Source organism: Miniopterus schreibersii (genome assembly GCF_964146895.1).
Source record: "Miniopterus schreibersii genome assembly, chromosome: 10".
Classification (NCBI taxonomy): Eukaryota; Metazoa; Chordata; class Mammalia; order Chiroptera; family Miniopteridae; genus Miniopterus; species Miniopterus schreibersii.
The window spans coordinates 3,748,539-3,769,989 of NC_138110.1; the positions used below are offsets into that span (position 1 = coordinate 3,748,539).

The 21,451-nt window shown below is 55.8% G+C and overlaps 1 protein-coding gene across 1 annotated transcript in view; it reads left to right on the forward strand.

Annotated features, from left to right (window-relative positions):
- APCDD1L (APC down-regulated 1 like) overlaps positions 1-21,162 on the forward strand; it is a 41,468-nt gene extending 20,306 nt beyond the window's left edge. Inside the window, exons 2-4 of the mRNA XM_081149065.1 lie at positions 13,153-13,291; positions 16,074-16,626; positions 20,372-21,162. Of these exons, the coding sequence (XP_081005191.1) occupies positions 13,153-13,291; positions 16,074-16,626; positions 20,372-21,127 (1,448 nt within the window). The 3' untranslated portion in view covers positions 21,128-21,162. The remainder of the gene's footprint in view (positions 1-13,152; positions 13,292-16,073; positions 16,627-20,371) is intronic.
- Positions 21,163-21,451: the final 289 nt, after the last annotated feature.

Here is a 21,451-nt window from a genome sequence, read left to right on the forward strand (position 1 = left end):
TTTCTACTAACTCTTATTCTGTAGTGCATCGTTTACTTGTGTATTTGGTGATCTTTAATTGAGAACTCATGTTGATTGGTCTTGGATCCATGGAAAATCTTGGAGCCTAAAATGATCGTGCTTTCCCCAAGAGAGTATTCATATCTGATTCTCCCAGGAGTCCAGGGGCACCAGCAACCTGGGACCACCTTGACCCCTGATTCCCCGCCAGCCTCCTACCACAGGCAATGCTGACATGGGTATTTGTCCTCAGGAGGGTCTCCACAGGTAACCATTTCAGCTCACTTTGGGGCCAGGAACTCAGAGGCTTCCCTACTTCCTGAAAAATCGCACTTTACATCAAATCTATTTGTGCACAGTGAGGGTATCCCTCAAAATATTCAGAGAACCACTTTGCAGAAACAGGATGCTGACTTACATTTTTCAAAGATCATAGTAGCTGCTCTGTGGACCATGGATTACAGGGGCAGAGTGGATGCTGGGGAAACAGTGAGGGGCCACTGTCCGTCTTTCAGGTGAGAAATGATGGTGACTTCACCCAGAGTGGTGGCAGTGACAATACACAGAAGAGTATGAATGCAAGTTAGTAGAGAATCAGATTAACTTGGTTATTGATAGGCACAAAAATGTGTGAATAGCCACAAACTTTCATTAGTTTGTCATTTCTCTTCCACTGTTCATGTCAGATTGGCAAAAAGTGAAAGGTTTGATAATAGCCGGTGTGGCCAAAGGTGTAAAGACACTGACACTCTCGTGTTGGGTCAAGTCTACCAACACATTAAATGCAAACACAATTTCTTTCTTACAAATATCTCCAAAAGACACACACAAATTTACACCAACATATATTTAAAGGATGCCCAACATATTGTTTCATGTAACAACAGGAAAAAACCCCCACAACAAACCACAAAAAAGATAACAAAAAAAACGTGCCCACGATCTGAAGGAGCCTCTACAGAGGACTGGCTGACTAATCGGGATTTGCCCGGATCCTGGAACACTATTTTGTCTTTTCCACAAAGAGATAAGTCTAGGATGGAGAGATAGCTCCGATAATTTAAGTGTAAAAAGCAAAATGCAGAACGCTGTGTGTAGAAAGATTGCGTTCATAAAAATTTTTAATAGCCAAATAAAAAACATATACATTTATATGCAGAGATTGGCACGAAACTATTTTCTGGGAGGATGCACAAGAAACTGTTAAAATAATTCACTTTCGAGGGAGCAGCCAGGGCTCCGGGGTAGAAAGCTACTTTCACTTTTCATTTTACACCTTTTTAATACATTTCAAGGATTCCGCTGCAAGCCACGGATTGCTTTTGTTCGAAGGGCTCAGCCTGTTTTTATTGGCCTCTCGAGAGGGCATCTGCCCTCCTGGCTGTTCTGTCTCTTGCTTGAGCCAGTTCCTTGTATCCTCTGTTCCCTCCCTCAACGGCTGTGAATATGCCTTAATCCCTCGGTCCCCAAAAGCCAACCTTCCCCAAAGATTTCCAAAACCTCTGATTAAGTTTAAAACACATATTTCAAATAATATGCATAGGATGATCCCATATGTGTAAAAAATACCTGGATAAATTCATGTTAGTGTGTGCAAAAAGAAAAAAGTCCAGACGGTTTATTCATTCATTCAACAAAAATGTGACGTGTGTCTGCGTGGTCCGCCAGTGTTGCCGTGGATGCTCAAAGGGGACCAGAGTCCCTGTGCTCAGTCCCTCTCGGCATCCCAGGCTCCAGAATCTAAAGGGTCACGTGTGCCAGCAGGTTAATAGCAATTCACTCGGGAGGCAACTGTGAGAGAGCTTTTATGTCACCTTCATGCTTTTCTGTATTTTCTGATTCATTTTTTTTTCCTGCCCTGTGCACGGCATGAAAGAACTTACATAAAAATAATAATTAAGCCATAAAACACAACCTCTCTATCCCTCTGGTTTTGTCTCCCTTCTCCAAAACCTTACACTTATCCACACAATATTTGGACACATTGATACTAAAAAAATTTTGTTGTGTATCTGGAAATCAGCTTCAAGTGGGCGACCTGTATTTTATCTGCAACCCCACCCATAAACAACCAGTTCCCAGCACTCTGCTCCCCTCCGAGGCTCCCTCCCCAGCCTCAGCCTGGCCTTTCCCTGGAGCCTGTTTTCCTTGGGGTTCTGCCTCCGGCTGACTTCCATCCTCTGTCCTCGCCTCCTGTGCGCCTGTGGACAGATGTGTGGCCCCAGGCCAGTCTCATGGATGGCTCCTCCTGGATGTCCTGTCAGCTCCATGCCCCCCGAGCCCACCCAGGGGAGCCCACCCACACCCCTCCTCCCTGCCCGCTCTCCGCAGCTCCTGCCCCAGCCTCACCTGTGGGCGGAGGTTTGAGGGCGTCTCCCACAGGCGGCCTTGAGTGGCCACCTCCCCCCACTGGGCCATTCTGAACACGAGCCAGCAGGGTCTTCAAGCCTTGGTCTCCTACCACCTGTCACATCTGATTACCACTGGCCTTGGGTCCCCATTTCTCTCCAAACCAATGAACTCCTGTTCACTTATTTTAAAAATAACCTGTCCCCATGTGCATCAGCCTCGTGCTAACAAGGCCCAGGTCTGGTGCGTCCATTAGCGACCTGAGTGAGAACAGACGTGCGCCCAACCCAACGCGCACTGCCAGCCGGTGCCCCTGGGGCCGTGGCGGAGCCACCAGGTAGGTGAGGGCCCTTTGGAAGGCACTGCCTTTCAGGGTGCCACCTGGCTGTCGCCTCCACCCCACCCCACAAGGCTCCCTTGTGAAGAACACCCCAGACCCCCGAGGCGGCGCACAGCCGCCCGCAGCCCCTGCCTCTCCATCTCTCCCCGTGACCACCCGCGCGCCAGCACTGCAGCCTCGGCTCCTCGAGGGCCCTCAGGCTCTCCTCCGCCTGTCAAGCAAGCTCGTGGCCCGGGCGACTCAGCGGCCACAGGCAGCGAGGCCCCCTGCGCCTGTCCCTCCAGCAAATGCACCAGCACATCTCTGGGCTCTACTGTGCTGGCTCGGAGTCAGGCCCCGAGCCCTCGTGGAAGCGTCTTCGCCACCCCACGGGCAGGCGCACAGTAGGTGCTCGGTACAGGTCGAGCAAAGGCTGGGGGCTGTGTGTGCAGGAGCCTGGAGTTGCCAGGTCACAGACCCACTTTGGAGTGGGGGCTCTCCGCCCGCCCACTCGCGGAACTGGAGCCCGACGCTCAGGCTGCGCTTCTCCCAGCCCGTGTCCTCACCTGAAAGACTGGGCCCATCGCAGCACCCGCCCCAGGTGCCTATAGCGTGGACCTGGCGGTGAGTCTACGTGGGCTCTGCCCACCCTAGAGCCTCACAGAAATCGTGGCCTGTTACTGGGGCGGTGACAAGGAAACCGATGACTAATCGTCACCAGCCTGCCCTGCGCTGCCCCGGAGCTGTGCTTACTGTCCCCGGATAAGAGCACGGGGTCGAGGGTCACCAGAGATGGCAAGAATTACAAGCCTGTTTATTTAACATTTAGGAGCGAGCGCATTTTCCTGTACCTTGTCTGCAACACTTAAGCCAATATTTGCGTCTTTGGGATTCCATTTGTATGGTAATTTAAAAATAGGGTTCCGGACTCAGGGCCAGCCTTTCTCCGGAAACTCTGAAAGCACATTAATTTTCTAGACGGTAAAATAATGCCGTAATTAAATATTACCATTTCTCTTAAAATAAAATCTGGTGACTCCTAACAAAATGGTTTTTTTCGAAACATGATGTCGGTTTTCCCACAAAATTGCACTCTAGGGAAATTCCTTATTTTGAATGTATGAGAGAGACCACAAACTTAATCTCAACACAGTGTAGGAAAAATTGATTTGTTAAATTACAATAATTTTCTTGCATTTAAAATCTCCATGTTTCCTGTAGTGGCTGACCCAAAGGCCCCCTCTATACGTCTTTGGGGAAAGGCCCAAGGAGCCAAGATGTTTTGTTTCATTGTTTATGAAGCCTCCCAGATGCCCTTTCTTGTGGCTCCAATTGGAGTATTTGTTCTGTGTTGCAAACTTCTTTGAAAGGAGGGAAGTCTAGGCAACCCCATTGTCCTCACCCTTGAGTCTCCAAAGACATTCTCTGTGCAAGTGGAAACGGAGCTGTCCCACGTGGAAGAGAGCATGGGCCCCAGGGCCCGCCTTCAGTGGGCTCCCTCTCTGCCAAATTTCGGGGGCACGGAGGGAGAGGGAGCCTGGTGGCCCAGGGCTGCAGGCTGAGGCTGGAGCCGAGGTGGTGTTGGGTTTCGCCCCAGTGCCCAACCACCCCAACCAAAGCTCAAGAGGTCCCCCTTGTGGAGACTCCCAAGAACAGCCCCATAAGTGGTGCCCTTCCCCAACGCTGTTCCCGGGGAGCCCCAGCGTCTCCCCGCACTTCTCAGACCAAAAGGCACTCAACGATGACCACCAGCCTCCATCCCTCTCTTCTCAAAATCTAAATACCTCTTTGTGACAAGAAGGTGCTTGGACCTTCCAAGGAAGACCTGGTGGAGAACCAGCTCCTGAAGCTCCATGAAGAGTTAAGCTCCTCGACGTGCTCCCAAAGACCCCTCTTCTGGGGCCATCACCACAGTCCCACAAGCATCTTCTTTCTTACTGAAAGTGTCAAAACCTTGTCATTCTCTTGCCAAATTCCTGTCCTAGAGAACAATGAGAGCTCCGGTCTTCTGCCAAGAGAGTGGATAGGATTCAATCCAATGAGAGAATTGTAGACACATGTTGTGTTTAGCAAATACTGACTTGTAACTGCTCCCCTAGGGAGACCCAGGCACGTTCAAAATCACTGGAGAGCACACGCTCCATCCGTCGAGGCCGACGGCCCCTCGCCCCACTCCTCAGAGCACAGGACAGAACATTGGTATCAGTGGAGACCGTTGACCAAATTTGGTAAAACATTTATGAAAATCTAAGGGCCAATGTGCAGATCTGGGAACACAGACTCTAAAGCTGAGCTAACAAGGCCTTGTCTCAAGACACCAGAACATCTGGGTGGAAAGGGAAACTCTCCCATCAATCACCCCGATGCCTCGGCTGTTGGAAAACAGCTGGTCTTTGGCTGGAATTTTCCAGTTTTCATCTGGGTGGAAGCCCCAGCCAGAGTGAGGCGTAATTAGCATTATCACAGGGCCCAGGGAGAGTTTTGAGTGAACAGATTTGCACTGGAACATTCTTAAACAAACAACAAGAAAACCTGGCTGAGGAGCCAGGCCTGGTGGGCCAGAGACTCCCCGTTCCCCCCATTCCTTTCCCACTCTGTGAGCTAAATGCTTCCTAGTCCCTCGACAGGAAATGCTCCGCATGGGCCCTGGGGAGGTGTCTGCATGGCCAGCTGCTCTCCTTGGAAAAAAAAAAAGGTTTTCATTTTGGGAAACACAGACATAAAAGAATCGCCTTCTCCAGGTGGCACCAAGCAGGGCCCACCTTTGCCACCCACCCCGTGGTCCAGCCCAGCCTGGGACAGGGCATGGAGCAAGGGAGGAGCAGCGACAAAGCAAACCAGGGCCCTCCGCTCGCCTCGCAACATGCCCGCACGGGTATCCGGTGCCCCCCGCTTCTCCCCAGCTCATCAGGCCCCCAGGATTCCTCAGGGCGGCTTTCAACTCTGAGGCCACAAGCAAAGGAGGGCTCATGTCAAAATCCTGGGGCGCGGGGCTGGGGTGCGGAACGTGCTCTCTCTAGAGCACGGTGACCAAGTTTCCCAGGCACGCAAGGCCCTTCCCCACCCTGGGCCTTGAACACAAAGACTCTCCGACGACAAGGACAACAAGGACGAGGCGAGGCAGCTGCAGCCAGAGGGCTACGTGGGGCGTGGGAGGAGCGGCCACCACACGGAGGGGGCTCAGGCCCCTCAGAATCCAACCCTGTCTCCGCGTCCCTGCGACTTGCCGGTGCGGTGCCTGCGAGCCTGTCTGCGGCCTTCGGGGGAGCTGGGATGGGGAGTCTGTAGGACCTCGCTGGGAAGCCCACCCCTCGCCGGAGCAGTGTGGTGACAGCTGCCACTTCCATGGCTGGATTCTGAGGCCACCGGTCTGGTCCGGGGGTCCCGAGTGGACCACCGCATGCCCACTTCGCAGCATGGAAGCCGTGGCCACTTTTAACCACCAGCAATTACTTTTGGATGCGGATTTTTATTTAAAATGTATGCAAGGTTCCAAATCCAAACATTCTAGGTGAGTTACCTCAAGCTGAGGATTTTGAAATAAACCAGAGGGTTTCAGACTTTTTTTTTAAGCAAGAGAACACTTCTTCCCCCCAAGTAGATCTTAATTAAGGCCCCCGTATATAAACCAGAGCAGAAGGTGGGGGCTGCTTGGGCTAAAGCTCGGGGTGAGAGCCCAGAGCCCACTCACTGTGTCGCACCCTCTCTCCCGGAAACACTGCCGCGGTCCTCAGAGGCAGCGGGGACACCTGGGCCAGCGCCATGTGGCACTCGCGCCGGCGGCCACGAGTGGTCCCCGAGCCCTGGAGAGGCCGCCGGTCCACATGGAGTTGGGCTGTGGGTGTAAATACACCCCCAATTTCGAAGACGTATGAAAAAACCAAAGTATTTCATTAATAGTTTTCATATTTAATGCATGTTGAACTGTAATATTTGGGGCTGGATAAAATATCGTTAAAATTAATTTCACCCGTCACTTTTTAGCTTTGTTTAAAATGTGGCCACTAGGACATGTAAATCATGCAGGGGGCTTACATTTGTGGCTCGCTGTGCTGCGGACGTAGGTGGAGCCTTCCCTGCGGGATAAAACCGCACCGGGTCCTGGTCTGGCTGGAGCAGGTCCCCAGGGTCACGGAGGCCTTAAGGCGAAGCCCAGCATCTAGCTGCGCTCCAGGCTCTCGCAGGAGGTGCCGCTCCCGCTGCCATCTGCCTCCGCCAGCTCCTCCTTCCTTCCCCCGCCTGGACCAGCCTGGGCCCCGGGGACCCCCTCGCGGACCACCCCTCGCCCGCGGGCTCGCCGCGATCGCAGCAGCCTTCTCGCTCTCTTCTTCCGCTTGGAGCCACACTCACCGCGGGCATCACCAGCCCACTCTGGGTGGGGGCTCTCGGAGGGCGGAGGAGCGTCCACAGGGGTTCACGTGCGTTGGTCTTGGGAAGCACGAGCCATTCATTCACTCGCTCAACTAAAAGTAGGATTATAACTAGAATTATAACTAGCATGTCACACTATGCGAAGGTACTGTCTAAGTGCCAACCACGTCTTAACACAGCAAATACTTACTGAGCATCCATCCAGCACGCGATAGGGGCTGGGGGATCAGCAGTGAGCAAGGAGACAGGAGCTGGTGAGCTAGTGGGGGGGCAGTGAGAGAAAGGAAGGAAAGAAGGGAGGGAGGGACGGAGGGAGGGAGGAGGGAAGGGGAGGGGGGAGGGGGGAGGGGGGAGGTTGAAGAGTCTAGAGTGATGCCTCAGTAGCAGTGAGCACACCTAGCACCCAGGTCTTGGTTTCTAGAAACTATCCTCCAATAAAAGGAACCAGGAATCCTTAGAGATACGGCCAATTTCAGGGCTGGGCAGGGAAAGAACAGAATGAGCCTGGAAGGTTGTCGGGCACCAGAAAATGAGGAAGTGCTATAAAAAAAAAAAAAAAAAAATGGGGCAGGAGTGTGTGCAAAGGACACAGGAGCTAAGTTGAAGGAGCCCCCAATGTCCAAATTGGGGACAATTTGAGCCACGAAATAATAACGATGGCAACACATTGTAACCTATAAAGTAAAATCAGCATCTGTGAGTTTGTACGAGTACAAACAACAGTTGACTAAAGAGCTGAATGGGAACATGGGACAGCCCTTCCTTGTGGCACAATTCATTCCACGTAATGAAGCCTGAGACTAGAGAACGGCTATTTGGAAAACACCACGGTCATAATTTTTGTAGGGAAGACTCGCCAGTGGTCATCGGTAGATGCTAAAATTGGGGTTGAAAAACAAGAATCCTACATGACCCCCAAGTATATCCCCATAAGATCGTGAGATAATTATTACTTATAAAGAGGAAAGTGGGAATTTACAGTGCAGAGAACTAGCAGATAGCTCCTTATTCAGTGATCAAAGTTAACACCCCAGCATCGGGACAAAGCGCCATCGTGTGCCTCCGGAGACAGCGCCTTGTAAGGCCTACAGCAGCCACCCCGTGCCTGTGTGTGTGTGAGAGAGAGAGACAGAGACAGAGACAGAGAGAGAGAGACAGAGAGAGACAGAGAGACAGAGAGGCAGAGAGGCAGAGAGGCAGAGAGACAGAGAGGCATGAACGACAAAGGCTGCTGGGGATCCTGAGCTTTGGGTGGCCCTGGGCTAAACTGTGTCCCCCAAAAGATATGTTCAAATCCTAACACGTGGTACCTATGAATGTGACCTTATTTGGAAATAAGGTCTTTGCAGATGTCATCAAATTAAGATGAGGTCATGTTGGGTTTGGGTGACTGGTGTCCCCATAAGAGAAAAGAGAAGGCAATGTGGAGACAGAGATGTGGACACACAGAGAGGAAAGACAGCCATGCGATGACAGAGGCAGAGGCTGGGACGATGGGACCTTATTTATAAATAAGATCACATTCATAGGTACCACGTGTTAAGATTTGAACATATCTTTTGGGGGACACAGTTTAGCCCAGGGCCACCCAAAGCTCAGGATCCCCAGCAGCCGGGGCGACCAGAAGCCACCAGAGGCAGGAAGGATTCTCCCAGTCAGCCTCGGCCTCGGGAGGGAGCACGGCCGGGCCATACCTGGATTTCAGACGGCTGGGCTCCAGAGGATGAGAGAATGAGGCTCTGCTGTTTTAAGTCATCCGGTCTGGGTGCTTTGTCACCGTGACCCTAGGACAGGCAGCCTTGAGGGGCAGTAACACGGTCATCGTCCACCCTGCCTGCTCGGCTGCCTTCCAGCGCCCCCCTCAGGCTGTTTACCATTCCCACCAGTCACTCACGCATTTACTTACCAAATACGATCCACTTAAGTGTGACTTAACATTTCACAATCAAGTTCAGACCAACGTCGATCAAAGCCCAGTCCCGTCCTCTGCGGGCTGCTTTCTCACACCCTCTGAATACGCTTGTGGCTGCACCGAAATCACCTGCACCCCTCCCAGAGACTGGGGCGTGCACAGTCAGGGGACAAAAAGGACCTCTGCTCTTGCTTTCCGCCCCCAGAAAAAGGGGTACGAAACCTGCTATTTCTCTATCTCCTCTGGCTCCGCGCACCACACCGCCTCTCCCCCCCCTCCTCTCCCCCTCTTCCCCACCTCTCCCTCCTCTCCCCCCTCTCCCCCCTCTCCCCCCTCTCCCCCCTCTCCCTCCTCTCCCTCCTTTCCCCCTCCTCCCCTCCTCTCCCCTCCCCCCCTCCCCCCTCCTCTCCACTCCCTCCACCTGGAGTCAGACCCACTCTTCGGGATCTTGGAGGAAAGCATGGATTGTGGGCCTGGGTGTGAAACCTCCCTAAGCCTCTACTTTTCTCTGTGAAATGAGAGCAACCACACCCCACCTGATAGGAGTGTGGTGAAGACCAGATAAGAAAAGGGCACATTTTTTACCCCATCTCTATGGCAAATCCAGGACAGGCGAATCCACAGACAGAAAGCGGATCCGTGGCTGCCAGGGTTTGAGAGGAGAGAGGACTGGAAATTGCCTCCCAATGAGTTTGGGTTCTTTGGGGAGTGATGGTTGCCCAGCCTGGTGAACGTCCTAAATGCCCCCGAGTTTTCCTTGTATACTTTAACATGGTTAAAAGGGGGAATTTCATGTTAGGCATATTTTATCAAGATTTATTTTTCAGTTGGGATAGAGGGACACCCGCTGAGGCCCTCCACCCCGCTGAGCCTCAGTTTCCTCATCTGCAAAATCTCCATCATGGGTGGCTGTGCACATCACAGCTGTTGGTCCCTAGGAAAGGCAGGCTTGTGGCGACGCGCCATCCCCGCGCTGACAGGCCGCCTCCCCTGGGTGGCCGGGAGACCCCCACCACAATGTGGACGGGGCAGCCGATCTGAGGCCATCTCGGCCAAGTGCCTGCACTCAGCAGCCGGTTAGCAATCTGTCCCCTCAAGGCCCAGGCAGGTCCACGAGGAAGCCTGTCCCTCCCATCCTGACACAGCAACACACCAGGCTGGAGCGGGTCGTACTTCAAACCCCAGCAGCCTGGCCTGAGCAATTGGACGCTGCGCGTTTAATTCTGCAGGTAATTTGAACGATGCTATCTAATTTCAAATGTCCCTGCTCTTATGAGCGCAAAAGCAGCGTAATTTTTAATTAGTGGGTAAACAGTAAATAATGAATGGCGGTAAGTGGACACCACTGTTAATTAAAAATCCATGGTTGATAAAAATCAATTTGGCCCACACGCTTAACTCAGTCTATCAGGTCCCTGCGAAAAGTTGCACAGCCCGGCCCCAGCACCATCTGCTCGCAGCCGCTGTTTCTTCAGTTAGTACTTTTCTAGGGGGTTAAAAAAAAGGAGAGAGAAGACAAGAAAATCAAAAGACTCCCTCAAAAGCTGCAGCTGAGGAAATTGCATGTATTCATTGGGAGCCGGGGGATTTTGGCCGCCCTGACGCGGCCGGTTCCCGCTGGGGGCGCTGGCATGTTCGCTCAGGGGCTCCCACGGAGCTCGGGCTGTGTGACTGACCGAGTGTACGGGGTGACACTGGTCAGTGACACTGCACAGGGTCAGGTGTGCTCGCGCCCCACGCCCCTCCCGTCGCCGGTTCCCCTCTCCCTGCCCTGCCCTCTGTGTTTTCCGTTCCGCGCGCGTGTTCCGAGCCCAGCGAGACTTCACCGTATCACGTCGTCTCCAGACTTAATTGGACCCTAATTTCTCACAGAGAAACAAGACAAACAAGGCACTGACTGCAGCAGCCGCCCCGAGGAGCCAGCCAGCGCCCCCAGAGGGCCCGGCCACACGGGGCCTCTCCGGACAGAACACTTTCCTCGAGAAGGACGCCGAGCGCGGGGACGCGGCGCCGGCTCCAGCCCACGCCTGATTCGGCTGCGAGGCCCGAGCGCCAGTTCCCCAGCCGCCCCCACGCTGACCGCCCCTCGGGCCTTCGCTGCCCTCTGCTCGAATGGTTCCCCAAGTGAACACTGGGGACATGCTCCAGTGACGTGGGTGGTGCTCACAGCGACCTGCAGGGCTGGACGCCCGGACCCAGGTCTCCAGATGGGAAGGTGTGAGCCATTGGCGCAGAACCCGTGCACCTCGCTCAGGACCCCGACACGGCCACGCGGGGAGTCTGGCGCATCTTTGATGCCCACGCACCACAGTGTCCCGGCTCCCTCCCCGCAAAGTTCAACGTGCCCAAGTTAATACGGAACCACCACGGGCTCCTCTCACTCAAGACTCCCCTTGGTGTGTGGTCACTCACAGGGGCCTAGAGCTCTTGGGGAGCCCCATGCCCACATGTCCATGTGGGGACACCACAGCCCTGGCTGCTAGCTGTTGGTTTTCATTTCTGCCTCTTGGCTGACTAAAACCAATAAATCAGTTGTCAGATAAACCAGGAATGTAGCAGGGACCCAGTCTGCATCAGCATTCTCATTCATTCATTCATTCACTCATTCATTCATTCATTCATTCATTCAGCAACTGCCTGTGAAGCGCCCTGCATCCCATCAAGTCTTGAAAACAGCCCCTTCCCTTGCCCACCATGCAAGACGAAAATGGTTAATACATGAAGCCAGAATCTGACAACCTGGGCTCGAGCCCTGGCTTTGTCACATCTGGGCAGCCTGTGCCCCGGTGCAACCTAAGCCCCTGTCTCCGAGGAGGCAGCTAACACTGACCCCCATGTCCTAGGTTGTTGCCAAGGTCAGATAACATATAAAAAGCGCATGGAGTCGACGCTCGGTTAACAGGACCCACAGCTGTCTTCATCGTCACCACCGTCCACGCTGCTCTGCCTTTCTCAGATGGCCACTGGGGACCCTGAGTCTCCGGATGAGACCCCTGACCTCCAGGGAAGTGAGGAATCCACTCTGCCTCGATTTCCTGAGAAGCCATCAGGACCACGTGCCCTGTGAAGGGGCGGTGTGGTCCCCACGGGCCCCCTGGCCCTGCTGCCTTTCCTGAATTGGACGGGAAGCTGGAGCGTGCGATGGGGGAAGAAACAGGATACATCCTTCATCTCTCCTCCACTCAGCCCCCAGCCTCCGCCACGGCCCGCGACCCCGGCTGGCAGACATCTCTGCAAGGCTCCGGGGCCCCTGACCCACTTCAGGCGCAGGCCCTGTGGGAAGAGGGCCTTGGACAGCCCTTCGTAGGAGCTGGGCCAGCGGTTGAGGCTAGTGGCCCCTGAGCGCAGCGCGTTGCTGTAATATTTGGACACTGCTCGCTGCCAGGCTTCCCACAACATCCCGCCATCTGGGCTGTGTCAAGGCCAGGCCTGGGAACGGAGATGTCAGTGTCTGACGGGATCGCGGCTCTTCAGCAGCTGAAAGCCCTGGAGCTCTTGCCTCCGAGCAGCTCCTAGAAGGGCCTGGCTGGTCTCCACACGATGCGCACATCTGGGGCTCACTCAGGAGGGCCCGGGGCCCCGGCCCTGCTGTCCACACCCATCCTCCTGGAGGCCTCGGTTCCTCCCCAGCCCCACTGTGGGCCTCGTGCATCAGCCCCAGCGCCCACCACACACTTGCTGAGCACTCACTATGTGCTGGGCACTGCCTGGGTCCCACAGAGGTGGAGACGAACAGCACACAGGCCTGGCTCTGAGGAAGCGCCATGGAGTGAGGGGCCTCGGGGGGCAGGCGCAGATCTGCTCCACGTGGCAGAGGTGAAGGGGAACCTGGGCTCCTTGGTGGAAGGGGTGGCAATCCCGCTGCCCTGGGACAAGAGGCACTCTTGTCCAGACTGCAGGGCCCCTCAGCTCCCACTGGCAGAGCTTGACCAGAGCCGGCAAGTCTGAGCAGGGTCTGGGCAGGGAGCCTGGCTCCGCACAGTAACTTTGGGAAGCTGGGAGGCTTGGATTCCATGGTGGTCACATCTGGGAATCCAGGAGATGAGTTCGGAGGCTGATTCTAGGCACCCCATCATTGTCTTGGGGGCCTGGGGCGGCCTGAGCGGGGCAGAGATGGAGGTTGGGGTGGGAGGACAGCCAGGGCAGGTGGAGCACCTGGGGAATGCTGGGATCGCTAACCTGGGGTCTGTCTGCTTTGCAGCCGGCACTGCAGAGGCGGCTGGAACAGCAGGGGGTGGCCACCTGCGCTGGGAACCTCGTTGCCAACAGCCCCTGACCAACAGAGCTCCCGTCACGGCGCTGCTGCCCCCACGCCTCGAGGGACCCTGGATCTCCACTGGGTGAGACCCTAGGTCACCTTGACGTCAGGCCCCTGGGCTGGGAGGCTGCTCTGCGTTTCAGTGTCCATGTCTATAAAATAGGCACAGTGCATCCAGTTGTCCAAGAGGCCAGCTGCACAAGGCTTTGCTCGCCACCCCCCACCACAGAGTGATCCTGACCCAGCCACAAGCAGCAACTGCATAAAATCCACTTGCTCAACATATCACACACCTACCGTACAGATACTTATTGAGTGCCTCGTATAACCTAGTACAGTGGAAGAAGAACTCTAAACAGGTGAACACAGAAATAAGTAACACGAACTTGAGGTGGTGCTAAGCTCTGCAAGGAAATAAAGCCGAGGATATGACAGTGAGTGACCTGGGAGAGTTTTTGTGAGGGTGGTCAGGGAAGGCTTCTCGGAGGTGGTGGCATTCCATTGAAGCTGAAAGAAGAGGAGTCAGTCACCCAGAGAGCCAGAGGAGTCAGGCAGAGGGAACAGCTGGTGCAAAGGTCCTGAAGCGGTGGCGCTAGGGAGGGCTCAGGTGTCCCGCTTGCCTGTCTAATTCTCTTTCTAAGCTCACAGGCTTGCCTGCCGGTTCAGGCACTGTTGTTGCTCTGGGGCAATGGGCTTTGTGCTCTGCCCTCATTTGTGGGGTGCTCCCTCTTGGGGCGAGGATGGGGAGAAGGGAGGAGAAGGGAGGCAGTGGCTCCTCCACACCTAGCAGTTCTCTTCCTCCCCACCAGCCCCTTCTAGTCGGCCCACAGTGGGAGCAGGGACTGGGCGGACTCCGTGTCCGCCGCACTCTCTGAGGTCAGGGAGAAGCGAGGTGCCAAACATCTGCTCTCGCTCGGGGCGGAGGGAGGGGCTTGAGCTCTGCAAAGCCTCTGGGTGCAATCCCAGGCTCTCGCCCAGCTCCACAGCCCAGGTGGGACCCTGGCACCACTGGCCGGGAAGGGTGGGGACCGCTTGCAGGCTGCTCCTGCTTCGGGACAACAGCGTTCTGGAACAGTGCTTCCAGAAACTTCTAGAACCTTCTTCCTAGAAAGTTCCCCTTGATGCTTTCCAGATAGGCTTTGCTGCTTCCTGGAGCAGTGCAGAGCCTGGGAGCCTCTGAGATGTCCAGTGCGACCTGCTGTGACCCCTTAGGCAGACTGTCCCCTCCCCGGCCTTGTCTGAGACAGAGGAGGAGAGGGCTGAGGCCCCCCCTCGGCATGGGAGCCATCCCCCTTCACTTTTAACTACCGCCTCTACTGGCATTTCCTTATGGTTTTTCTTTACACCAACTTGCTTTTGTTCACTTAAATATATTCATTTATTCTTACAGCTTTATTGAGGTATAACTGGTGTACAGTAAACAGCACATTTACAGTGTACTGTAATTATTTTTAAAGGAAGCGTAATATCTCCCTGGATATGGAGAGCAGAGCCACTCGCCATAAATGGGAGGGAACTGTAAAGAGAAAGTCAATGAAAACAAAACAACATAATTAAATTCTCACTAGATCCGTTGCCTGCCCAAGGCTCCGAGTGTGCTCTCTCTGGGAGGAAAGGGAGCTGGCGTTAAAGACACACTAGCTCCAACAGCAGCTTCCTCCTCAACACAATCGGAAGGACCAAAAGCAAAGACCACGGAGCTGTTGCCGTGGGCGAGGGCGGGTGTCCTCTGCTCTAGCAGCCCGGTTATGAAAAGTTTGGAGAAAATACCAGAACAGGTTGCACCTGCTCAGAGGAACACTGCAAACGGGGTCCTGCCTGCTCTTTTCCCTGGAACTCATCCGCCATCCACCCCACCTGAGCCCTTGGTGGGAGAGTCCCGGCCCAGCTGTGACGTGGGTCCCAGAGTCTTGTAGTTTCTTAGTGCCCAAGCCCACCCTGTGCTCATTGTCACCATCAGAATAGGGCCTGGGGGCTGGGTCCAGCTCATGCCTGTTTTCATAAATAAAGTTTTATTGGCACACAGCCATGCCCACACTTGCAGAGGCCTCTGGCCGCTTTCCCTCTGCGACCACAACCTTGAGTAGTTCCACGGAGACCATCTGGCCCACAAAAGCAACAATATGTATGATCTGAGCCTTTCAAGTCCGTGGACCTCTGGTTTAGACCCACAAGCCTGTCACAGATGTGGGTGAAACTTGGTCGGGAGGTAAGCCTCGAAAAGGGGAGACGGGATCTGAGCACCTGTCACCCACGGTCCAGCAGCCAGGACCCAGGGCGGGTGCTGGGTCCTGGGCTCTTGGCCAGGTGCCAGGGATCCAACACAGAGAGAATGGACAGGACTCTGCCTCCAGAGCTCTTGGCACAGGGGTCCCCTAATGGTGCAAGGACCCCTCTGAGTGCCTCCCAGGTGCTGTCCCTGTGCTGGACTCATCCCAGAGGCCGTGCTGAGGGTCTGATACCTCCCAGCACAAAGGCAGGGGCTGGGCCATGGTCCTGGCTCGCATTCCCGGGAGGGACAGAAGTGGGTGTGACTCAGGTCTTCCAGCTGCAAAGTCTGTGCACATCCATGGGACCCAGGGACCCACGAGGGCCATGAGGGAGCTGTCACTGGAAGAGCACAACTAGGGCTGAGTGGAAGGGGGACAAGAGGACTTTTGTTGAGGTCACAGGCATTGAGTGGAAGGCCCCCAAGCCCTCAGAGTGGGCCTCACTAAGATCACTCAGGGAAACTGAGGCCAAAGGGGTCCAGCCTTGAGCTGAGGTCTGCGATGGGGGCTGTAGGGGGAGGGAGCCCACCCAGAGGGAGAGGGGCTCATGTGCAGGTTCTCACTGCTCTGCCCACCCCGTCTCTCCCCCGACAGCTGCGAGGTGCGCCCAGGGCCCGAGTTCCTCACCCGCTCCTACACCTTCTTCCCCAGCCGCCTCTTTCGAGCCCACCAGTTCTACTACAGGGACCCCCTCTGCCGGGAGCCTGCCCACTCCCTGGTCATCAAGGGCAAGGTCCGTCTACGCCGGGCTTCCTGGGTCACCCGGGGCGCCACCGAAGCCGATTACCACCTGCACAAGGTGGGCATCGTCTTCCACAGTCGCCACACCCTGCTCGACATCGCCAGGCGCCTCAACCAGACCCAGGCCGGCCGCGACTGCGCTGGGCAGCTGCCCCCTGCCCGGGCCTGGGTGCCTGGGGCGCTGTATGAGCTGCTGAGTGCCCGGGTGGAGCGGGACTGCATGGCAGCCCTGGGCTTCACCATGCACGAGCTCAGCCTGATCCGCGTGCAGCGCCACCTGCAGCCGCAGCCCCGGGCCGGGCCCCTGCTGGTGGAGGAGCTGTACCTGGGGGACATCCACACTGACCGGGCAGAGAGGTGGCACTACCGGCCCACCGGCTACCAGTGCCCGCTGCAGAGCGCCCTGGTGAGTGGGGCCCTGGGGGGAAGCTCTGAGCCCGGCCCAGCAGGCCCTGTAGGACCTGCTCCCTGCCCGGGGCTTCATGCTTCCCCACCCTGGGCAGCCTTGTGAATTCTTTACTATCCCTTAATTTCAAAGTAGTGATGGGTGGAAACAGTTTCCAGTATCTGAACCACTGTTAAATGAGGTAAGCAACAAAGTCAGAGGTTCTGGAGGCTCCAGGGGTTTGTGTTCGCAGTGAGAAGAAACATTAGAGCAGCGATTTTCAACCTTTTCATCTCGTGGCACACAAACTAATTACCGGACTTCTGTGGCACAACAAAACATATATTTTTCGCTGATCTGAGGGGGAAAAAAGGTATAATTTTGATTCATTCACACCGGATGGCTATTGTTATGTTGGCTGTTGTCATTTTTTTATTTGACAGTCTAAAGGAAAAGAGGTCAGTGCCCCTGACTAAATAGTCAGGTATTGCAGGTTTTAAAAATTCTTGTGATACTCTCTCTAAAAAAATAATATTCTTGCAGCACACTGGTTGAAAATTACTGAGTTAGAGGTTAGTAAAAAGGAAGTCAAGGTTAGGGCTCCGAGTTAAGAGTGTCTGCACTTGGCACCCAAGGCATATTCTTTGAAAGTGAGAATGAATGGATGGAAGGATGAGGTCAGGAGTCCCTACCAAATGCTCCTTGAGCCCTTAGCAGTCGTCATATCATTCAGCATGTACTAGACACTCAAAGAACTAAACCAGATGCAGTGACTTGTCAAAGCACCCCGAGGCGGGGGCTGGGGATAAGCCCACCCCTCTCCTCCCAAGGCGGGATCTGGGGAGCAAAGAAAAAGCACTGGACATTCTCATAATCAGAAAATCAGTGTGAGCTCTTTTTGTAACCCCATAGTCTTCTCTTTTTGGCAGCCAATGTTCTAGACTGGTCTGACGTTACTCCTACTTAGGAGAAGGTGCTGGTGGGGGTCGTGACCGGAGCCCATCACCTCATTAGAGGGGAAAACTCTGAACGCAGAGAGAATGGGCCCCCTGGTGCAGACGATGGCACTTTCGTGTCTTCCCAGGCCGGGCTGCGCACTGTGGACTCCTGTCCCTCTGCCGCCTGACCAGCCAGTGTGGCCAGTGCCACCTGCAATGTGATTGAGAAGCAGAACACCTAGGGACGTTTGCAGAGATGAGTAGTGCCAGATGTATGGACATTAAATTAAATGTCCCCTCTCTGGGAAAGAAAAACAAAAAAGATAATTTCGAAGAAGGAAACGCTGCACTTGTGCCCCCAGGTAACACGTCAGCCAGGACCTTCCGCTCTCTGGGGCCCAAGCCTTGCCCCCGGCCCAAGCAGATGGTAAACGTGAACATTTTTAGAAGTTCATTTCAAACCAATTTGATCCCCAAGTTCATTGCCTGGATATAGAATCCTAATCAATCAGCCAGCACTCAACCCAAATCGTCTAAGCCTCGTGTCACCTCTGGGGGTTAATTAGAAGCTGTATGTGCTGTTTGAGAAATACGTTTATGTAACAGGCTTAACCAGGAAGTCTGGCTGCGCCTGCGGGCTGGAGGCCTTGTTTGTTAACACATCCAGCTCCGGACCTCTGCAGAGTGACACTTGGGAGATGTGGGAGAAACGGGTCCCTTCCTCCACCCCCTTCAAGCACATCAGAGAAGGATGTGCCTTTTCTCCCCCTTCTCTGACCTCACAAGCTTGCTCGGATCTCAACTGGTTTCTGCTCTGCAGAGAAACGTTTGCCCCAAATTTAGCAGCCAGTATCCCCAACGTCCTGTCTGCAGGAGACAGCCCCGTTCTGGGGAAGGGGGCAGCCCTGGGGTCACGTTGCTGTGATGCATTATATTCTGGTAACACACATCAGTGTGACGACAGTCAGGATGTGGGTTAAAATGCCAAAGTTAGAGCAGGATCGCACCATGACCTCCCCGCAGCTAACTACCCAGTCTGCTGGCTTCTCCCCATGACAAACATTTCTGCCACCATTTACTAGTATTTCAAAGCGCCTTCAAGTACTCTGGGTCAAAACCTCGAAATCAAAACCAATTACTTCTCTACATTATGGAAATCAAGGCAAGTTTAGGTTCACCATGGAAATAAATAACAAGCTTCCAATGTGGCGCCTGAGAAAGTAAAACACGCTCTCCCCCATCCAGTCTTCTCCTTCTAAACTAGAACCCCAGGCGCCACTTATTTGGCACGAAACCACCCAGGAGCGATCTGTGGAAATCTTTTGTTTTTTCGAGAAAAAAACAGGAGCTGATTTCCTAGCTGGGCCCCAGGAAGCCCTTTCCCTTGCCCATCCCGCACACGCAGGTGTTTGCCAGGCCCCACGCCAGCCTCGCTCCGACAAGCGGCTGGTCCAAGGAGATTCACCTTTCAGAATGACGCTCGGGACTAAACTTTGGGCAGCAGCCTCTTTTTAAAAGACCACCAAGAAGATGTCTATATCAGGGTTCTTTTTGGCCCCCGTGGAGCTTTTTCCCTCCAAAATGCAGGTGACTAACCCCACGCAGTTTGGTGTAGCATCTGGTTCCCGTTGATGTGTTTTACTGTGAAGCGCCCCACGAGATTTTTTGTAAGGCAGGGACGACTGAATAAGGCCAGAGAGAGGAGACAAAGTCACAGCCCAGGCCACGGAGGGCTGTGGCTGCCCGAGACGTTGGGGTGGCCGGTTGGCCCTACTGCAGACGACACCGCAGTGGACGTCTCTGTGTCCCCTGCCTTGGCAATGCTTCGGCTGTCTCCTCAGCACAGGCTCTGAGCGATGGGGTCCGCGGGTGGGCGGCAGTTTCATCCCTGGGCCACGGTCACTTTCCAAGGACGTGGGAGGAAGGACGCTCACCTCCCAAGGTGAAATTTCTGGAGATACAAAGTCTCTCTTCTCCACCGGTAGTGGAGACAAAGACTCCTGTGAGGGGCGTGAGGCTCTCGGCACAGGAAGGGGATGGGGTCTGTCAAGCAGGGGTTCAGCTCGTCTCTGCCACGGCCTTGGCTGGCCACCTGGCCCACTGGGTTACAGCTTCTGCTGCTCTAACATGCAGCACTTGCATGAGACACACTTAGCACAGTTCCTGGCCCTTTGGAAGCACCGGGAAGCAAGAGGGAGTAGAGAGAGTCTCCACTGGCAAGGAAACCACAATAAATCTTAACGGCCGAATTTCAGAACCAAGCAGGCTGGGGGTGGGAAGGGGCAAGTTCTGTGAAATCCCAGGACACGGGGCACCTCCCTTCCACCCCTCGTTCATTCACCCATCCGTCCATCCAGTCCTTCACTGCTCAGCAAACTTGCTGCTGTGAGCCAGGCACTGTGCCAGGCCCTGGGGACAGAGTAGCCACAGAGAGACACTCCCAGCTTCCTGGAGCTTACGGGCTAACGAGGGGGAGGGCGGAAAGGAGGGGAAATGGGGAACGGCACATCTCCGAGCACCAGAAAGGCCGAGGTGCCCAGGCAGGGCGTGGTCAGGAAAGGTCTCCCTGAGGCCCTCTGAGCTGAGTCCTGGCAATGAGATGGCCGGCCAGGCTGCGGTTGGGGCTTCAGGTAGAAGGGACAGCAGGCGAGAAGCCCAGAGGAGGGAGAAGCTCACTGAGGCCCAAGAGGAGAGAAGCAGCCAGGGGGCTGCAGAAAGGGAGCGAAGAGGGTGGCGGGCGACCACTGCGCGGCCCCACAGCGCCCCGCCCCAGGGCGCCCCCACTCCTCCACCCGGGACAGCCACTGACCTCTGCCGGTCCCTTTCAGCACCACGCCCGCCCCTGCCCGGCCTGCGGCCTCATCGCCCGCGCCGACGAGCACCGCCCGCCCGTCCTGCCCGCCCCGGCGGCCCTGCCCCTGCAGCTGGGCGGCCAGTGGGTCAGCCCCAGGTGCGAGCTGCGCCCCGCCGTGCTCTTCCTCACCCGCCTCTTCACCTTCCACGGGCACAACCGGTCCTGGGAGGGGTATTACCGCCACTTCTCGGACCCCTCCTGCCTGCAGCCCACCTTCACCGTCTACGCAGCCGGCCGCTACACCGGGGGCACGCCATCCGCCAAGGTCCTCGGGGGCACCGAGCTGGTGTTCCGGGTCACAGAGGCGCGTGTGACCCCCATGGACCAGGTCACCACCGCCATGCTCAACGTCTCCGAGCCGAGCAGCTGCGGGGGCCCGGGGGCCTGGTCACTGGGAACCGAGCGGGACGTCACACCCACCAACGGGTGCCTGCCTCTGGGCATCAGGCTCCCCCACGTGGAGTACGAACTTTTCAAGATGGAGCGAGACCCCCTCGGGCAGAGCCTGCTCTTCATCGGCCAGAGGCCCACCGACGGCTCGAGTCCAAACGCCCCCGAGAAGCGCCCCACGTCTTACCAGGCGCCCCTGGTGCTCTGTGACGGGGCAGCCCAGGGCGCCGCCAGGCCCTCGCCGCACAAGCCCTCGCCCAGTGGGGGCCGCTGCCCCGGGGCCGCCCCTCTCCCCTCTCTGCTCCCGGCGCTCGGGCTGGCCTTCCTCCAGCGGCTATGAGGCGGGTCGCCGCCGCCAGGGACTCAGCCCGGCCCGACCCCGCCGCCGTCTGTGAGGAGTTCCAGCGCCGTCCCCGTCTCCGTCGCAGGACGGTGGTGGCCCTGCCCCTGCCGGCTCAGCCCGTGTCCCGGCGGCTCAGCCCCGAGTTCCACAGCAGCCGCAGAGTCCACACCACGGCCAGTGCCCGCCGGGGCCAGGTGCCTGGGCGCGGCGGCGATGCCCAGCGCTCTGAGTTTTGAACGCGCACTCCCAGTTTTCACGGACAGTTCGAGGACCGGCCTCGAGGACAGGACCACAGAGCCCCCACCCCTCCCTGCACCCCGG